The sequence below is a fragment of the Lynx canadensis genome, chromosome B3 (assembly GCF_007474595.2).
Source record: "Lynx canadensis isolate LIC74 chromosome B3, mLynCan4.pri.v2, whole genome shotgun sequence".
Taxonomy (NCBI): Eukaryota; Metazoa; Chordata; class Mammalia; order Carnivora; family Felidae; genus Lynx; species Lynx canadensis.
This window is the reverse complement of record NC_044308.2, coordinates 118,178,211-118,193,645: the sequence shown is the minus strand read 5'-3', so window position 1 is coordinate 118,193,645 and position 15,435 is coordinate 118,178,211. Positions and strand designations below refer to the sequence as shown.

Here is a 15,435-nt window from a genome sequence, read left to right as displayed (position 1 = left end):
GACAGCGAGAACACAGGGTGCCCACGGGGGGAGTGGCAGAGGGGGTGGGGGAAAGAATCCCAAGCAGGCTCCATGCTGACAGTGGGGCTCAAACTCTAACTGTGAGGTCGTGACCTGAGCCAAAATCAAGAGACAGGTGCTTAATCGACTGAGCCCCCAGGCTCCCCAGAGAGTTGGTTTTTTGATGTGACAGGAAACACTGTTGCTGTGAAATGCAGCTTCTACACCAGAGAAGCTGCATTTTATTATTTCTTTACAAAACTAGGTAGGGGCGCCTGGGTGGCGCAGTCGGTTAAGCGTCCGACTTCAGCCAGGTCACGATCTCGCGGTCCGTGAGTTCGAGCCCCGCGTCGGGCTCTGGGCTGATGGCTCAGAGCCTGGAGCCTGTTTCCGATTCTGTGTCTCCCTCTCTCTCTGCCCCTCCCCCGTTCATGCTCTGTCTCTCTCTGTCCCAAAAATAAAAATAAACATTGAAAAAAAAAATTTAAAAAACAAAAACAAAAAAAAAAAACTAGGTAAAGACAGTAAGATTACCAGGTGAGCAATATAACTACAACTGCCACTCAATAAATGAGCATCCCATTCTTGCTATGGGCAACACACTGTCCTAGGTTCTGCAGAGGTACAAGAGGAAGAGACACAGTCTGTGAGCTTATTGTCCTTCCTGTTTGTAATCAGAGACATGGAAATCAAACAGGGCACAAGGGGGATGAGAGACAGATACCAACAATATATGTTACAAAGCAGACTGTCCTAACACCAGTAAAAACCTGGAAACATAGATGGGAAGAGAGGAATTAATTCTGCCTGAGAGAAATCCAGGATAGGACTGACAAAGACTGTATGAATCAAGTAACACTGTAATTAGATCTGGACAGAAATGCAACAGGGAGCTTGGATGGACAACAAGGACACGAGATGTCAGAAAAGCACAAAGGAAGTTCGTGGAGATATAGGATTGACACGAGCAGAAGGATTGATGAGAGAAGCTAGAAAGGTAGACTGAACGAGCCTTGAATGCCATACTAAGAAGACAGGCTTTATAGTATGAGAAATTCAAAACCATTAAGGATGTACAAACACACAGTTCACATACTTATGTTTTAGAAAACAGGCGGTGCTAGAATAATCAGATGAGAGGAATGAAATCCAGAGAAATCAGTTGAAATTTACTAAAAGTCCAAGAAAAGACAAAAGTAAAAAAAAGTCTATTTACAGAATACTGAGAATCAATCTCTATTTATGAAAGAAAAACAAATTCACATATTCCAATTAAAACTATATTCATCCATACAGAGAAAAAACTCTGGAAGAATATGCAACAAAAACATATACAGGGGCTCCCAATGGTGATAGGATTATGGGTGCTACTGAATTTCTTCTTGAAATAGTTTGCTTTACACTGGGTGTTATATGAAAGTGATGGATCACCAAGTTCTACTTCTGAAACCAATACTACAGTGTATATTAACTAACTTGAACTTAAAATAAATTAAAAAGTAAAAAGTAAATAGATGTGTCTAGGCAGAACTCACAATGCTGATTAAACTGTAAAAAAAAATTTTCAATAAATGACGGCATGTACTTAAAATAACAGTTTGCTTTATAAAGGTTTTTTTAACGCTTTTTTTAAGAGAGAGAGAGAGAAAAAGCATGCATGAGTGGGGGGAGGGGCAGAGAATCCAAAAAAAGGTTCCACAATGACAAGACAGACTAATGTGGGGCTCAAACTCACGAACCGCAAGATCATGACCTGAGCCAAAGTCGATGCGTAATTGACTGAGCTACCCACGTGCCCCAAGATTTTATTTATTTTTTCTTAGTGTTTATTTATTGCTGAGAGACAGAGCGTGAGCAAGGGAGGGGCAGAGAGAGGGAGACACAGACTCCAAAGCAGGATCCAGGCTCTCAGCACAGAGCCTGATACAGGGCTTGAATCTACAAATCGTGAGATCATGACCTGAACCAATGCCAGACGCTTAACCAACAGCCACCCAGGCTCCCCCCACAATTTTCTTAATAACATTTTCTGAGGTTTTGTTTGCTTGACAAAGAATATACAGTGTTTTTGTAAAGGAGGGAAGAGTAATACCACGAAAGCTATTTCTATTTTGAATGACAATGAAAGCATAAGAGCAAAAAGGCATTTTTGCTTTTGTAGAAGAATGAAGGTAACAATAAATCCATTTTAAATCCATTCAAGTTTGAGATGCCAAAAGGAAATAGGAAATATACTCAGGTTTTAGCTATTTTTTGTTTTGCTGAAAGGGAGTAATGACGAATACATTACAACATATGAAAATTTCCTTTACTTTAGCTTCACTTAATATGTGACCCAACTGAGAAAAGTAGTAAGATTTATTTTCACTTATTTTAGAGCTTGTGGTTTTTTTTTTTTTTTTTTTTTTTTTTTTGAGAGTGAGAGAGAGCACACACTCATATGGGCGACGACAGAGGAAGAAGGAGAGACAAAATCCCAAGCATGCTCCACGCCCAGCACGGAGAGCCCAAAGCAGGGCTAAATCCCAAGACTCTGAGATCATGACCTAAGCCAAAATCAAGAGTCAGACACTCAACCAACTGAGCAACCCAGGCACCCAGAACCTGTGTGATTCTTTTTTTCTTTTAGTTTATTTTTATTTATTCTGAAAGAGAAATAGAGAGCAAGCAGGGGAGGGACAGAGAGAGGGAGACGGAATCTGTGCTGACAGCACAGAGCCTGACGTGGGGCTCCAACTCATGAACTGTGAGATCATGACCTGAGCCAAAGTCAAGAGTTAGATGCCCAACTGACTGAGCCACACAGGTGCCCCAGAACCTGCGTACTTCTAAAACAGAGGGCAACTAATTAAAATAGTGTAAGCTGAACTATATTTTGTTGTACTTACTTACAAAGCTACCTTAATGAATTAGCTGTTAGGAACAGTCTGTACCAGTGTTTTTTCTGGCAACTTAACCTTGTCCAGCCTCCCTCACTACCTTTATCCTAACCTGGAACAAGCAAACCAACCATCATCTACCCCTATGGGTAGATAAAAGACTTCGATAAACTGCAAAAACACCCTCCTGCTTTTAGCCACAAGTACATATTATGATGAGGATGATCTTGTGAAGCCCCGTATTAGATTCCCTTATAAGAAGTACTTACACTGAAAGAGCACAGTAAGCCTAAAAAGACAGCACTATAAAAAACATACCCCATTAGAAGCTTTCTTTTTTGCTTTCCATTCATCCAGTTGTGCCTTTGTCTTTGCATCAACTTTAACAAGTAGTTTCTTCTCTCCAATCTGCAGGTCATGCAGTAACCTGAGCGCACGGAGGGTAGATTCAGGTTCCTTATACTCACAGAAGCCAAAGGCTAAAAATGGGTGTAAAGAATTCATCAAATATCAATAGTTATGAAAACACAGTATTTATGGAAAATTAAAATAATTAGAGACCAAATGTTTTTAATACCAAGATTTTTCACTTTGTCACTCCTCTCTTTCCTTCAATTACCTTTGATTTTTTTTAACACCCTCAAACCGAAAGAAAAAAAGAAAAACAGGAAAGAAAAATTCTAATCAGGGAAATTGTTACTTATTAGAAGTGCTGATAAAATATTTAGCACAACCAGCAAATTTCATAATGGAGTCTTTTAATTATTTCCTGAATTCATTCCACCCAGACTTCCTAACAGTTAGCGACAATTATATGACATCAGGCTGCTTGAACCTGTTAAAGCTCTTTTCAACTCTGAGTCGTTAAACTACAAAAGTACTGAACTTTTATCCTAGTTATGAGTCTAATTTTTCTGTCTGTTTCATTTTAGTAACTACTCTAAGCATTATTACCATGACTTTAAGCCAGAGATATTAAAACATAAATTTTAAAAGAGTAATCTAAAAATTTAAAGTAAAAAAACAAACGAATCCAAATACGTATACAGTTAAGGAATTAACCACACAGAAAGGAACTATTCTGAGTGATTTTAAATTTTTTTTCTTTCTTTTTTAAAAAATTTTTTTTAAATGTTTATTTATTTTTGAGAGAGAGACAGAGTGTGAGCAGGGGAGGAGCAGAGAGAGAGGGAGACACAGAATCCGAAGCAGGCTCCAGGCTCTGAACTGTCAGCACAGAGCCCAATGCAGGGTTCAAACTCACAAACCGTGAGATCATGACCTAAGCCAAAGTTGGACACTTAACCGACTGAGCCATCCAGGCACCCATCTTCTGAGCACCTTTAAAGCAGTAAATTTGACTCTAGATTTTTTAGTGTGATATATCATAAAGACAAAGACCTGTCAACAGAAAACTTCTATCACCATATTGCTGATGAGTGTAGATGTTATTAGTCTTACATTGTTGTATATGAAATATGAGATGAACCAAGCCAGTAATTATTTAACAGTCTATCATCCCAATGTCCTTAAAACTCTAGATTCTCAGTATGGGAATACAGATATAACAGAAAAGCTTAAATAAAAACCGTTTAGTCCTGAATGTGAATTAACGTGCATTGGAAAAATGTAAAAGCAAAGACTAATAAACAAGTCTTGTAATGAATATACCTAATTGCCAGCTTGTGATTTTTAAAGCAATTTACCACTAAAAAAACCCAGAGTTCCTTAAAGAAATGGCTGACCCTAAGTCTAGGATAGAAAAACTACTAGATAAGCTTAGATTCCAGATTCCAAATAACAAGGTAACTATTAAAAACAGGCTGGTGACAAAACCAGTGGAAATCCAACTTGCAGAGGCGACTTAAGACAATTTAAGCTTCACTAGCAATAACGACAATAAATTCTTATTAAGTATAACAACAAACCGAATAGGCTTCAATCCTTAAGTTCACAATGGTTCTTTAAAAAAAAGTCACTGCTGGGGCGCCTGGGTGTCTCAGTCTGTTAAGCGTTGGACTTCGGCTCAGGTCATGATCTCATGGTCCATGAGTGTGAGCCCCGCATCGGGCTCTATGCTAACAGCTTAGAGCCTGGAGCCTGCTTCACATTCCATGTCTCCCTCTCTCTCTCCCCTCCCCAACTCATGCTCTCTCACTCTCTCTCTCTCAAAAATAAAGGTTAAAAAAATTTTTTTAATAAAATAAAATAAAAAAATAAATTTAAAAAAGTCACTGCTAAAGAATGTTGAGGACACAAACTCATCGTTTTGAAAAAAAAATCAAGGAACCAAAGCGTTCACCCTGTTTTCCTTACATCAATTATACCTCTAACCAAATACTAGATGGAGATAGAGGTTTATTCTTACAGCAGTAGTCTAACTAATAAAGACTTTTTAAAAATGTTTTTTAACATTTATTCATTTTTGAGACACGGGGGGTGGGGGAGAGAGAAAGAGAGAAAGACAGACAGACAGACAGACAGGGTGAGTGGAGGGGGGGCAGAGAGGGAGACACAGAATCTGAAACAGACTCTGTGAGATCATGATCTGAGCTGACAGACACCTGACTGAGCCACCCAGGTGCCTGATTTATTTTCCTTTTCTTTTCTTTTTCTTTTTTTTTTTTCTTTTTAATGTTTTGGGGGTCACTGGATGGCTCAGTCAGTTAAGCGTCGGACTCTTGGTTTCAGCTCAGGTCATGCATGTTCTCATGGTTGGTGAGTTCAAGTCCTGCATCAGGCTTTGAACTGACAGTGTGGAACCAGCTTAGGATTCTCTCCCTCTCTCTCTGCCCCTCTCTCACTCATTCCCTCAAAATAAATAAAAACTTGAAAAAAAGTACTAAAAATTTTGTTTAATGTTTATTTATATCTAAGAGAGAGAGACAGAGACAGAGTCAGGGCAAGTAGGAAGGGGCAGAGAAAGACACAAAATCTGAGGCAGGCTCCAGGCTCTGAGCTATCAGCACCGAGCCTGACACAGGGCTTGAACTCATGAGCTGTGAGGTGATGACCTGAGCCAAAGTCGGACACTCAAGTGGGACGCTTAACTGAGTGAGCAACCCAGGCACCACAAGAAGATTTATTTTTCAATGAATGAATGACAGTAGTCCTCAAATTAGACTAGCGCATTTTGCTATCCTCCAATGAATAAATCAATCCAGGAACAGACAATCAACAGCTGCATCTCAAACCACAAAAAATTAAAAAAACAAAAAAAAATAATAATAATAATCCAGTGTCTGATGATGGAAGAACAATACCTTTAGAAAATTCTTATAAATAAAAGCATCAAAAAAATAACACATATGAACTGAAATCAAAGTCTCAGGATACAACTACCAACCAGTTTACATAAAATACGGAAGACAGGGGCGCCTGGGTGGCTCAGTCGGTTAAGCATCTGACTTCGGCTCAGGTCATGATCTCATGGTCCATGAGTTTGAGCCCCGCATCGGGCTCTGTGCTGACAGCTCAGAGCCTGGAGCCTGCTTCAGATTCTGTGTCTCCCTCTCTCTCTGACCCTCCCCCGTTTATGCTCTGTCTCTGTCTCAAAAATAAATAAACATTGGGGCGCCTGGGTGGCTCAGTCGGTTGGGCGTCCGACTTCAGCTCAGGTCACGATCGCGCAGTCTGTGAGTTCAAGCCCCGCGTCGGGCTCTGGGCTGATGGCTCAGAGCCTGGAGCCTGCTTCCGATTCTATGTCTCCCTCTCTCTCTGCCCCTCCCCCGTTCATGCTCTGTCTCTCTCTGTCTCAAAAATAAATAAACGTTAAAAAATAAATAAATAAATAAATAAATAAAACATTAAAAAATTTTTTTAAATAAATAAATAAAATAAATACAGAAGACAGAGAAGCACTGGCATATTATTCTGCGTGGAGCTGCAATCAGCAAATCTAGACTAAAGAAACACTACTGGGAAAATAACACAGTTTCTTCCACAAATAACTGCAAAGGAAAAGAGAGCGAGAACTTAAAATATTTTTAAAAAGTCTTAAAAATATGCCAGCCAACTGCAATATGCTGACTATGTATAGATCCTGAATTAAACAAAATATTTAAAAATTGGTATTTGTGACATCTGAACACTGACTTACATTATTAAGAAAAATAGTTAATTTTTGAAGGTCTTATGATAGTATTTTCAGTAAATTTTTTAAAAAACTCCTATCTTGTAGAGATACACACTAAAATAGGATGAGTGCTTGGGATTGCTTAAAAACAATATATAAAGAGGGGGTGTGATGGGTGCTTGGGATTGCCTAAAAATAATATAAGGAGGCGGTGCCTGGGTGGCTCAATGGTTAAGCATCTGATTCTTGATTTCAGCTTAGGTTGTGATCTCATGGTTCGTGAGTTTGAGCCCTACATCAGACTCTGCTCTGAGAGTGCAGAACCTGCTTGGGAGTCTGTCTCCCTCTATCCCCTCTGCCTCTCTTTCTCAAAAATATTTTTAAAACAATAAAAGAAATTAAAAAATAAATTTAAAAATAACATAAGGAGGAAATGGATAGGGTACAGGTTAAGCACAATTGACCATGAGTTGATAAAGCTAGGTGATGAGTATGTGGAAGTTCATCACACTACTCTAATTTTATATACGCATGATTTTTTCCATAATAAAAAGTGTCTCAAGAATGTACATCAGTCGGGGTGCCTGGGTGGCTCAGTCGGTTAAGCGTCCAACTTCAGCTCAGGTCATATCTCACGGTTTGTGAGTTTGAGCCCCGTGTCGTATCTGTGCTGATAGCTCAGAGCCTGGAGGCTGCTTCAGATTCTGTGTCTCCCTCTCCCTCTGCCCCTCCCCTGCTCACGCTCTCTCTCTTTTAATAATTAATAAACGTTAAAAAAAAATTAAAATCTTTAAAAAAGAATGTACATTAGTCATTAAGCATCTGACTTCGTCTCAGGTCATGATCTCATGGTATGTGAGTTCTGGCTCTGCATCAGGCTCTCTGCTGTCACCATGTGGAGCCTACTTCGGATCCTCTGCCGCCCCCCCCCCCCCGCCCAACTCCCACCCCTCCCCTAGCCTCCCCACACCCCGTCTCTCAAAAATAAACATTAAAAAAAAGAATAATGTACACCAAACAGGTGCTTTTACCAAGAAGAAAGAACGGCCTGCTTCTAAGACAAACAGGTCATCTCACCATCAGTTCTCCTGCTTCCTTCCTAAGTGTTGAATGCTAATCATACACTCCTGCTCCGAGAAAAACAGACTTTTCAAAACAATACTGTAAAAAAAAAAAAATCTGAATATTTTTTCCTCTCCTACCTCTTTCCTGTTAATGCTTTTCCACTTTCTAATCTCAACTCCCAGCTAAATCTTTCCAACTACCTTTAATCCTATTCCAGTAAGAAGGAAGACAAAGAGTGCTAACAGAACACTCCATGGTTAAGGGAAATGAGAGTCAAACATGTAAGAAGCTATCTATATAGCTTAAAATGATCTTAATAAGAAAGAATTACCTACCTTGAAGTTTCCCAGATGCACCTTGTACTCGCTTCCAACTCAAAACCAAGCCACATTTCTTCAAAATAAAAAACAAAAAATGATCATTACCATTTAATAAAATAAATTAATTTGTAATAAAAATAACACAATCATATTTCCACCAGAAGAAAAATAAAAGAAAAAAGAAAAAAATCATACCAGCTATTAAATTTCGTAAAATTCTCAATTCCCACAAGCTTATTATATAAAAGAAATATATAATACATCATTTGAAAGAAAAATAATAAATTCTTACAGATTCTCTTATTTGCAGAAAATTGGCTACCTTTTAATATAGAAATTTTACAGCATTATTTACCTTATCCAAAATATATAAAATGCCAAAATTACCAATATCATAATATTTAAAATAAACTATAAAAAATTCAAGTAAATTAGTCCATAAAAATTATGTTTTAAAAATTTTTTTTTTTCAACGTTTATTTATTTTTGGGACAGAGAGAGACAGAGCATGAACGGGGGAGGGTCAGAGAGAGAGGGAGACACAGAATCGGAAACAGGCTCCAGGCTCTGAGCCATCAGCCCAGAGCCCGACGCGGGGCTCGAACTCACGGACCGCGAGATCGTGACCTGGCTGAAGTCGGACGCTTAACCGACTGCGCCACCCAGGCGCCCCTAAAAATTATGTTTTAAAACACATGTATATACTATAAACAACTTTTTAAAGATTTTTTTTAAGTAATCTCTATACCCAATGTGGGGGCTCAAACTCACAACCCCAAGATCAAGAGTTGCATGCTCTACCCAGTGAGCCAGCCAGGCGCCCCTATAGCATAAAAGTCTTTTAGTAACATGGGGAAATGCTTGATAAGGATACAAAAATAACATGGGACACGAAATTGCAAATATACAGTAAGACTTTATGCAACAAAAAAAATTTTCGATAAATCAGAAATATGAGTGGAGCAGGTTACCTGAAGAGTAGAACATTATTTTGTTTACTTGCAAAGTTTTTAAACGTTATTTCTAATTATTAAAGTAAAAGCTAGAAGGTTAAAAAAAAAAGTTATTTGTGGAAAATGGTAACTGAAGACTGCCTATCAAAACTAAGAGAATGCATGTATTTTTCACATCTTCCTTCACAGAAACCAATAAAATGAAAATCAAGGAATATAAAAGATAAAAACCCATGAGATCAAACATTGCAGGGGGAAATGGCACCAGAATTCAACAAAATTTTAAGAAGACAAAAGGCAAGGGGCGCCTGCCTGGGTGGCTCAGTTGGTTAAGCGACCAACTTCGGTTCAGGTCATGATCTGCCCATCCGTGAATTCGAGCCCTGCATCAGACCCTGTGCCTGTGTCTGTGCTGACTGCTCAGAGCCTGGAGCCTGCTTCAGAGTCTCTCTCTGCCCCTCCCCCATTCACGCTCTCTCAAAAATGAATAAACATTAAAAAAAATTTTTAAAGACAAAAGGCAAATGGAAGGATGGGAACTCATTCAGTGTATCAAAGAAAGCCATTAACTCCCAAGTGTTAACAGATGAAGATACTACTGAGAAAGAATTAGGTTAATGGATTCTACAAAGCCAAGTGGACCTAGACTAGAGGTAAAAGGTGCGTACAGTAGAGAATGGAGTTGCAGAATGAAGCTGAATAAAAACAGGTGCTTGCCTGACAATATGAATATGGAACAATCAAAGCCTCAGAGTTCTTTTCAAGCAACTACTCTAATCTCCACCCCCAGAGAAGATAGCCTGCTATCTTTATAAGAAACTATACTATCCCCATCCTCAGGTAAAGACAGAATGAAGTTATGAAGAAAGTGAACAGAACAGATATGAAAGATCAGGAAGGGATACAGAATGGGTAACAAGGGCAGCCAATCATATACTCACTAGGCATGAAACCAATCAACTGATGGCTAAATTACCCTACAATGATGTTCAACAATTTACAAACCCAGCATTTCCACACCAAAAGACTTTTAATCCCTAACTCTTAAATGTAAACAATCAAGGATCACTAGACATTTAAGGCCTTAAAAGAAAAATAAGGGGTACCCTGATGGCTCATTCAGTATAGCATGCAACTTGATCTCAGGGTTGTGAGTTTGAGCCCCGCATTGGTCACAGAGCCTACTTAAAACTTAAAGGGGAGGGGCACCTGGGTGGCTTGATAGGTTAAGCATCCGACTTCGGCTCAGGTCATGATCTCACAGTCCGGGAGTTTGAGGCCCGCGTCGGGCTCTGTGCTGACAGCTCAGAGCCTGGAGCCTGCTTCAGATTCTGTGTCTCCCTCTCTCTCTGCCCCTCCCCTGTTCATGCTCTGTCTGTTCATGCTCTGTCTCTCTCTGTCTCAAAAATAAATAAACGTTAAAAAAAAAATTAAAAAAAAAAAAAAAAAAACTTAAAGGGGAGCCCCGGTGGCTCAGTTAGTTAAGCATCTAACTTCGACTCAGGTCATGATCTCACAGCTAGTGAGTTCGAGCCCTGCATCAGGCTCTGTGCTGATAGCACAGAGCCTGCTTGGGATTCTCAATCTCTCTCTCTCTCTCTCAAAATAAACAAACTTTAAAAATAAATAAAAATAAAAAGATGTTTCAAATAGAATATATACATTATCTCCACACACTTGTACACAAATATTCACAGCACCGTTACTCACGACAACCAAAAAGTGGAAATAACCCAATTGCCCATCAACTAATGAATGGGTAAACAAAATGAGGTATGTCCATCAGATGGAATATTTGTCCATAAAAAGGAACGAAATAGTGATATAAGCTACAATGTAGATGAACCCTGAAAACATTAAGTAAAAAAGAAAAGACAAAACACAAAAAGCCACACATACCCTATGATTCTCTGTCTATAAAATACCCAGAATAGGCAAAACTACACAGACAGAAAGTAGGATAGTGGTTGCCATACGCTGGGGAGAGAAGAGAATGGGAAGTGACTTACAGGGTACAGGTTTTGTAGTTGGGGTGATGAAAATGTTCTAGAATGAAGTTAGTGGTGATGTTTGTACAACTTTGTGAATATACTAAAAACAACTGAATTATTATGAAAGGGTGAATTTTAAAGTATAAGTATTATGTCACAATAGAGATTTTTTTTTTTTAAATGTCCTCCCAACATTCCTTTGGAAAAAAGTTGGCATTATCTCGTAAAACTGAAGATAAATATGCTATAAGACTCAGAAATTCCACTTCTAAGAGAATACATGACAGAAGTTTTTTCATGTTCACTGAAGACATGACATTACCAGTAATCATACAGCAAAACATAGTGTCAAGAAATAGAAACAATCCATAAGACTATCATTAGAAAATTTTAAATTCCAGGTTATGATCTCTTGGTTTGTGAGTTCAAGCCCCACATTGGGTTCTGTGCTGACAACTCAGAGCCTGGAGCCTGCTTCGGATTCTGTGTCTCCCTCTCTCTCTGCCCCTCCCCTGCTCATGCTCTGTTTCTGTCCCTATCTCTAAATAAATAAATAAATAAATAAATAAATAAATAAATAAATAATAAAAAATTTAAAAAAAAAAGAAAATTTAAAATTCATGGTACATTACTACAATCCAATGGTACATAGCAATAAGTAAACTAAAGGTATATATATATTAGGTGAAAAAAAACAAGTTATATAGTATAGAATTAAAATTTAATTATAAATTTTCTGAATGTATAAATATGTAATTAAAGTAAGAAATACACACATGAATGATAAACACCAAATTTAGGATAGTGGTTTACCTCTGATAATTACTTCTGTGAAAAAAGAAGTGGGAATTGGGGCCAACTGTAATGATTTATCTCTTAAGAAAAAAATCTAGAGATAGTATCACAAAATACTGAATCTGACGAAGCTAGGTTTTGTGGTGTTTATTTCCTAAACATTTTTTAATTCAAGGATCATACACTCTACAAAACAGAAATGGCAATAAAATCAAAAAGGAGAAGATTTTAAAATAACTTCTTTAAAAAACAGAGGAGATTATGGAGGGAGAGAGTACAGGCACTGTTGTTTTTTATTATAAAATCATTATTATTTCACTTAAAGTGCATTTATCACCAGGATAAAAATTTTAATCTTTTTTTTTTTTCTGTTTATTTTTGAGAGAGAGAGAGGGCATGGGACAGAGCATGAGCAGAAAGGGGAGAGAGAGAGGGCGACACAGAATCTGAAGCAGGCTCAGGGCTCTGAGCTGTCAGCCCAGAGCCCAACATGGGGCTCGAACCCACTAACAAGCGAGATCATGACCTGAGCCAAAGTCCGAAGCTTAACCAACTGAGCCACCCACCCGTCCCAGGATAAAAATTTTTAAACTAAGAAAAAAAGAAAACCAATGAGGCAACTGGATGGCTCAGTCTGTTAAGTGTCTGACTTCACCTCAGGTCATGACCTCACAGTTAATGAGTTCAAGCCCCACATCAGGCTGTCAGCACAGAGCCCACTTTGTATCCTCTGCCCCTCTCCTGTCCATGCTCTCTCTCTCAAAAATAAATACACATTTAAAAAAAATTTTTTTAAACATCAATGTCAGGGGCACCTGGGTGGCTCAGTCAGTTAAGCATCTGACTTTGGTTCAGGTCACGATCTCACAATTAGTGAGTCTGAGCCCTGAGCTGGGCCCTGAGCTGACAGCTTGGAGCCTAGAGACTGCTCCAGATTTTCTGTCTCCCTCTGTCTCTGCCCCTCCCTGTGCTCGCGCTTCTCCCTCTGTCTCTCTCAAAAATAAACCTTTTTAAAAAAAATGTCAATGTCATGAAAAACAAAAACAAAACAAGCAAACAAACAAGCAAAAGACAGGAAGCTATTCTGTATTAGAGAAGATGTCTAGGGGCGCCAGGGTGGCTCTGTGGTTAAGCATCCAACTCTTGATTTTTGGCTCAGGTCATGAGGCTCAGGTCGTGACCTTATGCTCTTATGAGCCTCATGTCAGTCTCTGCCCTGCCAACAAAGTATAACAATTCAGTACAATGTATAATCCTTGACTGAATCATAGATAAACAAAATGCAGCAATTATGGAGATTATTGGGAAAATTACATATGAACTGTAAATACATTCAGTTAACAATATTATATCAGCGGGAAAAAATACTGTATCAGCCTTTAATTTTTTTTTTTTTTTTTTTTTTTGAGAGAACGCACAAGTGAGCGAGGGGCAGAGAAAGAGGGAAAGAGAGAGAATTCCACAAGGGGCAAAGACAGGGAGAGTGGGAGTGGGAGGGCTCGAGCTCATCCCCAGTGAGGCTAGAGCTCACCAACCTTGAGATCAAGACCTGAGCCCAAGTCAGATGCTTAACCAACTGCATCACCCAGGTATCCCAGCCTTAAATTTCTTAAGTATGATGATGGTTTTGTGATCATATAGGAGAATGTCCTCCATCTTAGGAAAAACAGGAAGTATTTAGAGATGAAACATCACATCACAACTTAATCTCCAATCATTCAGAAAAAATGTGTGTGGGGTGTGTGTGTGCGCACGGGTAGAAAATAAATGTGGCAAAACAAAATTGTGTTTCACTATACTATTCACTCAACTGTTTTGCAGGATTGAACATTTTCAAAATAAAAAGCAGAAAAGGATTATTCAGTCCTTTCTGTGTTTTCATAAATTTGAAATCGATAATAAAACTTAAAAATGAGAAACAGTTTAACACTTACAGCAAGGAGCTGTCTTATAAGCATGTCTGAAGCTTTCTCAGAAATGTTGCCAACAAAAACTGTAGTAGTGGGACCACAATTTTCATCATTTTCTTTAGCCTTTAAGCCTGGATGATCCTTTCTTGCTCCCAAATGCTTTCCAACCATGGACACAGTGGGTACTAAAACCTAGAGTGAAAAAAAGGCAGTAAAATTGGACCTGGCAATTAAATTCCCATCACGTTTAATGTAACATTAAGCTAACAACAATTTTTAAGTAGTGCATACACAGCAATTAGTAAAGGTTCTACATACCTAATCTAAAGCTCTTATCATTTTTCATTAACACAAAATTATTTGCGACAAGTTCTACTATTAGATAACCTTTCTTTTAAAAACAACTTGGAAAAGGAAATAAAAATAACTTGGATGGAAATTTCTTTATATTTAAGACCTAATTCTTAAATGTCCACGATATCATAAGTCATTTAAAATTATCAAATATATCCAGGAGATCCGTCACAACTCTACTCTGTACAAACATAAAAGCAAATTTCAATTATCCCTGCTAATCCTCTGACAAGAGTATTCAAATACTCTCACAGCATTCTCCACAACTTAAAATTTACCTTTATCAGTTGCATTTTTTACTTTTCCTTTGTAACTTTCAACTTCCCAGAGAACCAATCTTACTCATTTTTACGTCTGAAACTGAATTTAGCAAAACATCCACAGAAGGCACTGAATAAAGAGTGGTGAACTGAGGGAGCTGCTCCAAACCCCAAGTCCCACCTTTTCCTAGGCTGAAATGCAAGACAGTAAGTACCTGTCAGGTGGAGGTTTTCCAAAATACCCCAACAATGGGTATCTGATCCAAGAAAAATTAGACCTCCCCTTGGTCTGAAGAACCGTATCTTCTTAGCGGTCGGCCTCACAACAGATTTGTTTCCCCACAGAGTTACCATCTCCTTTTTAATATAGGTAACACCTCCTTCTCCCTCCCATTTCAAAATCCACAGGTAGAGATACAGTTGAAAGTAATGAGATCTACCCTCCCTCATAGAATTCCAAATGAAGCTTCATATTCTACCAGTTAACTCAAAGAAAAATTCTGGCTAAATAACAGTTAAGAGGATTATTATTTATTCATCTGTAGTAGCATGTTAGCATTCTTAATGAAGATGCTGAGAATGTACGAAAGCTTTGATGAATGTGAAGAATTAAGGCTTAAGAAGACTGAAAATGAAACAGTTTAGCAGAGTAAAGGCTTCAATAAAACTTGACAAAGCTTAAAGATACCATAACAGACAACAGAGAAAAAATAGGTTGGAAGGGGCTAAAAATTAGGTAGGTATGAGGAAAGAATGGAAATATATTCAACTCAAATTTCACTTCAGAATTTAAATTTCTGCTAAGATCATTCCTACAGTATTTTTTCTTTCTT

General features: G+C 38.3%; 1 protein-coding gene across 1 annotated transcript in view; it reads right to left on the bottom strand.

Moving 5' to 3' along the window:
• RBM25 (RNA binding motif protein 25) overlaps positions 1-15,435 on the bottom strand; it is a 61,677-nt gene that overhangs the window by 30,712 nt on the left and 15,530 nt on the right. Inside the window, exons 4-6 of the mRNA XM_030319489.2 lie at positions 14,013-14,180; positions 8,355-8,412; positions 3,198-3,358 (exon numbers count right to left, since the gene is read on the bottom strand). Coding sequence (XP_030175349.1) covers positions 3,198-3,358; positions 8,355-8,412; positions 14,013-14,180 — 387 coding nt within the window. The remainder of the gene's footprint in view (positions 1-3,197; positions 3,359-8,354; positions 8,413-14,012; positions 14,181-15,435) is intronic.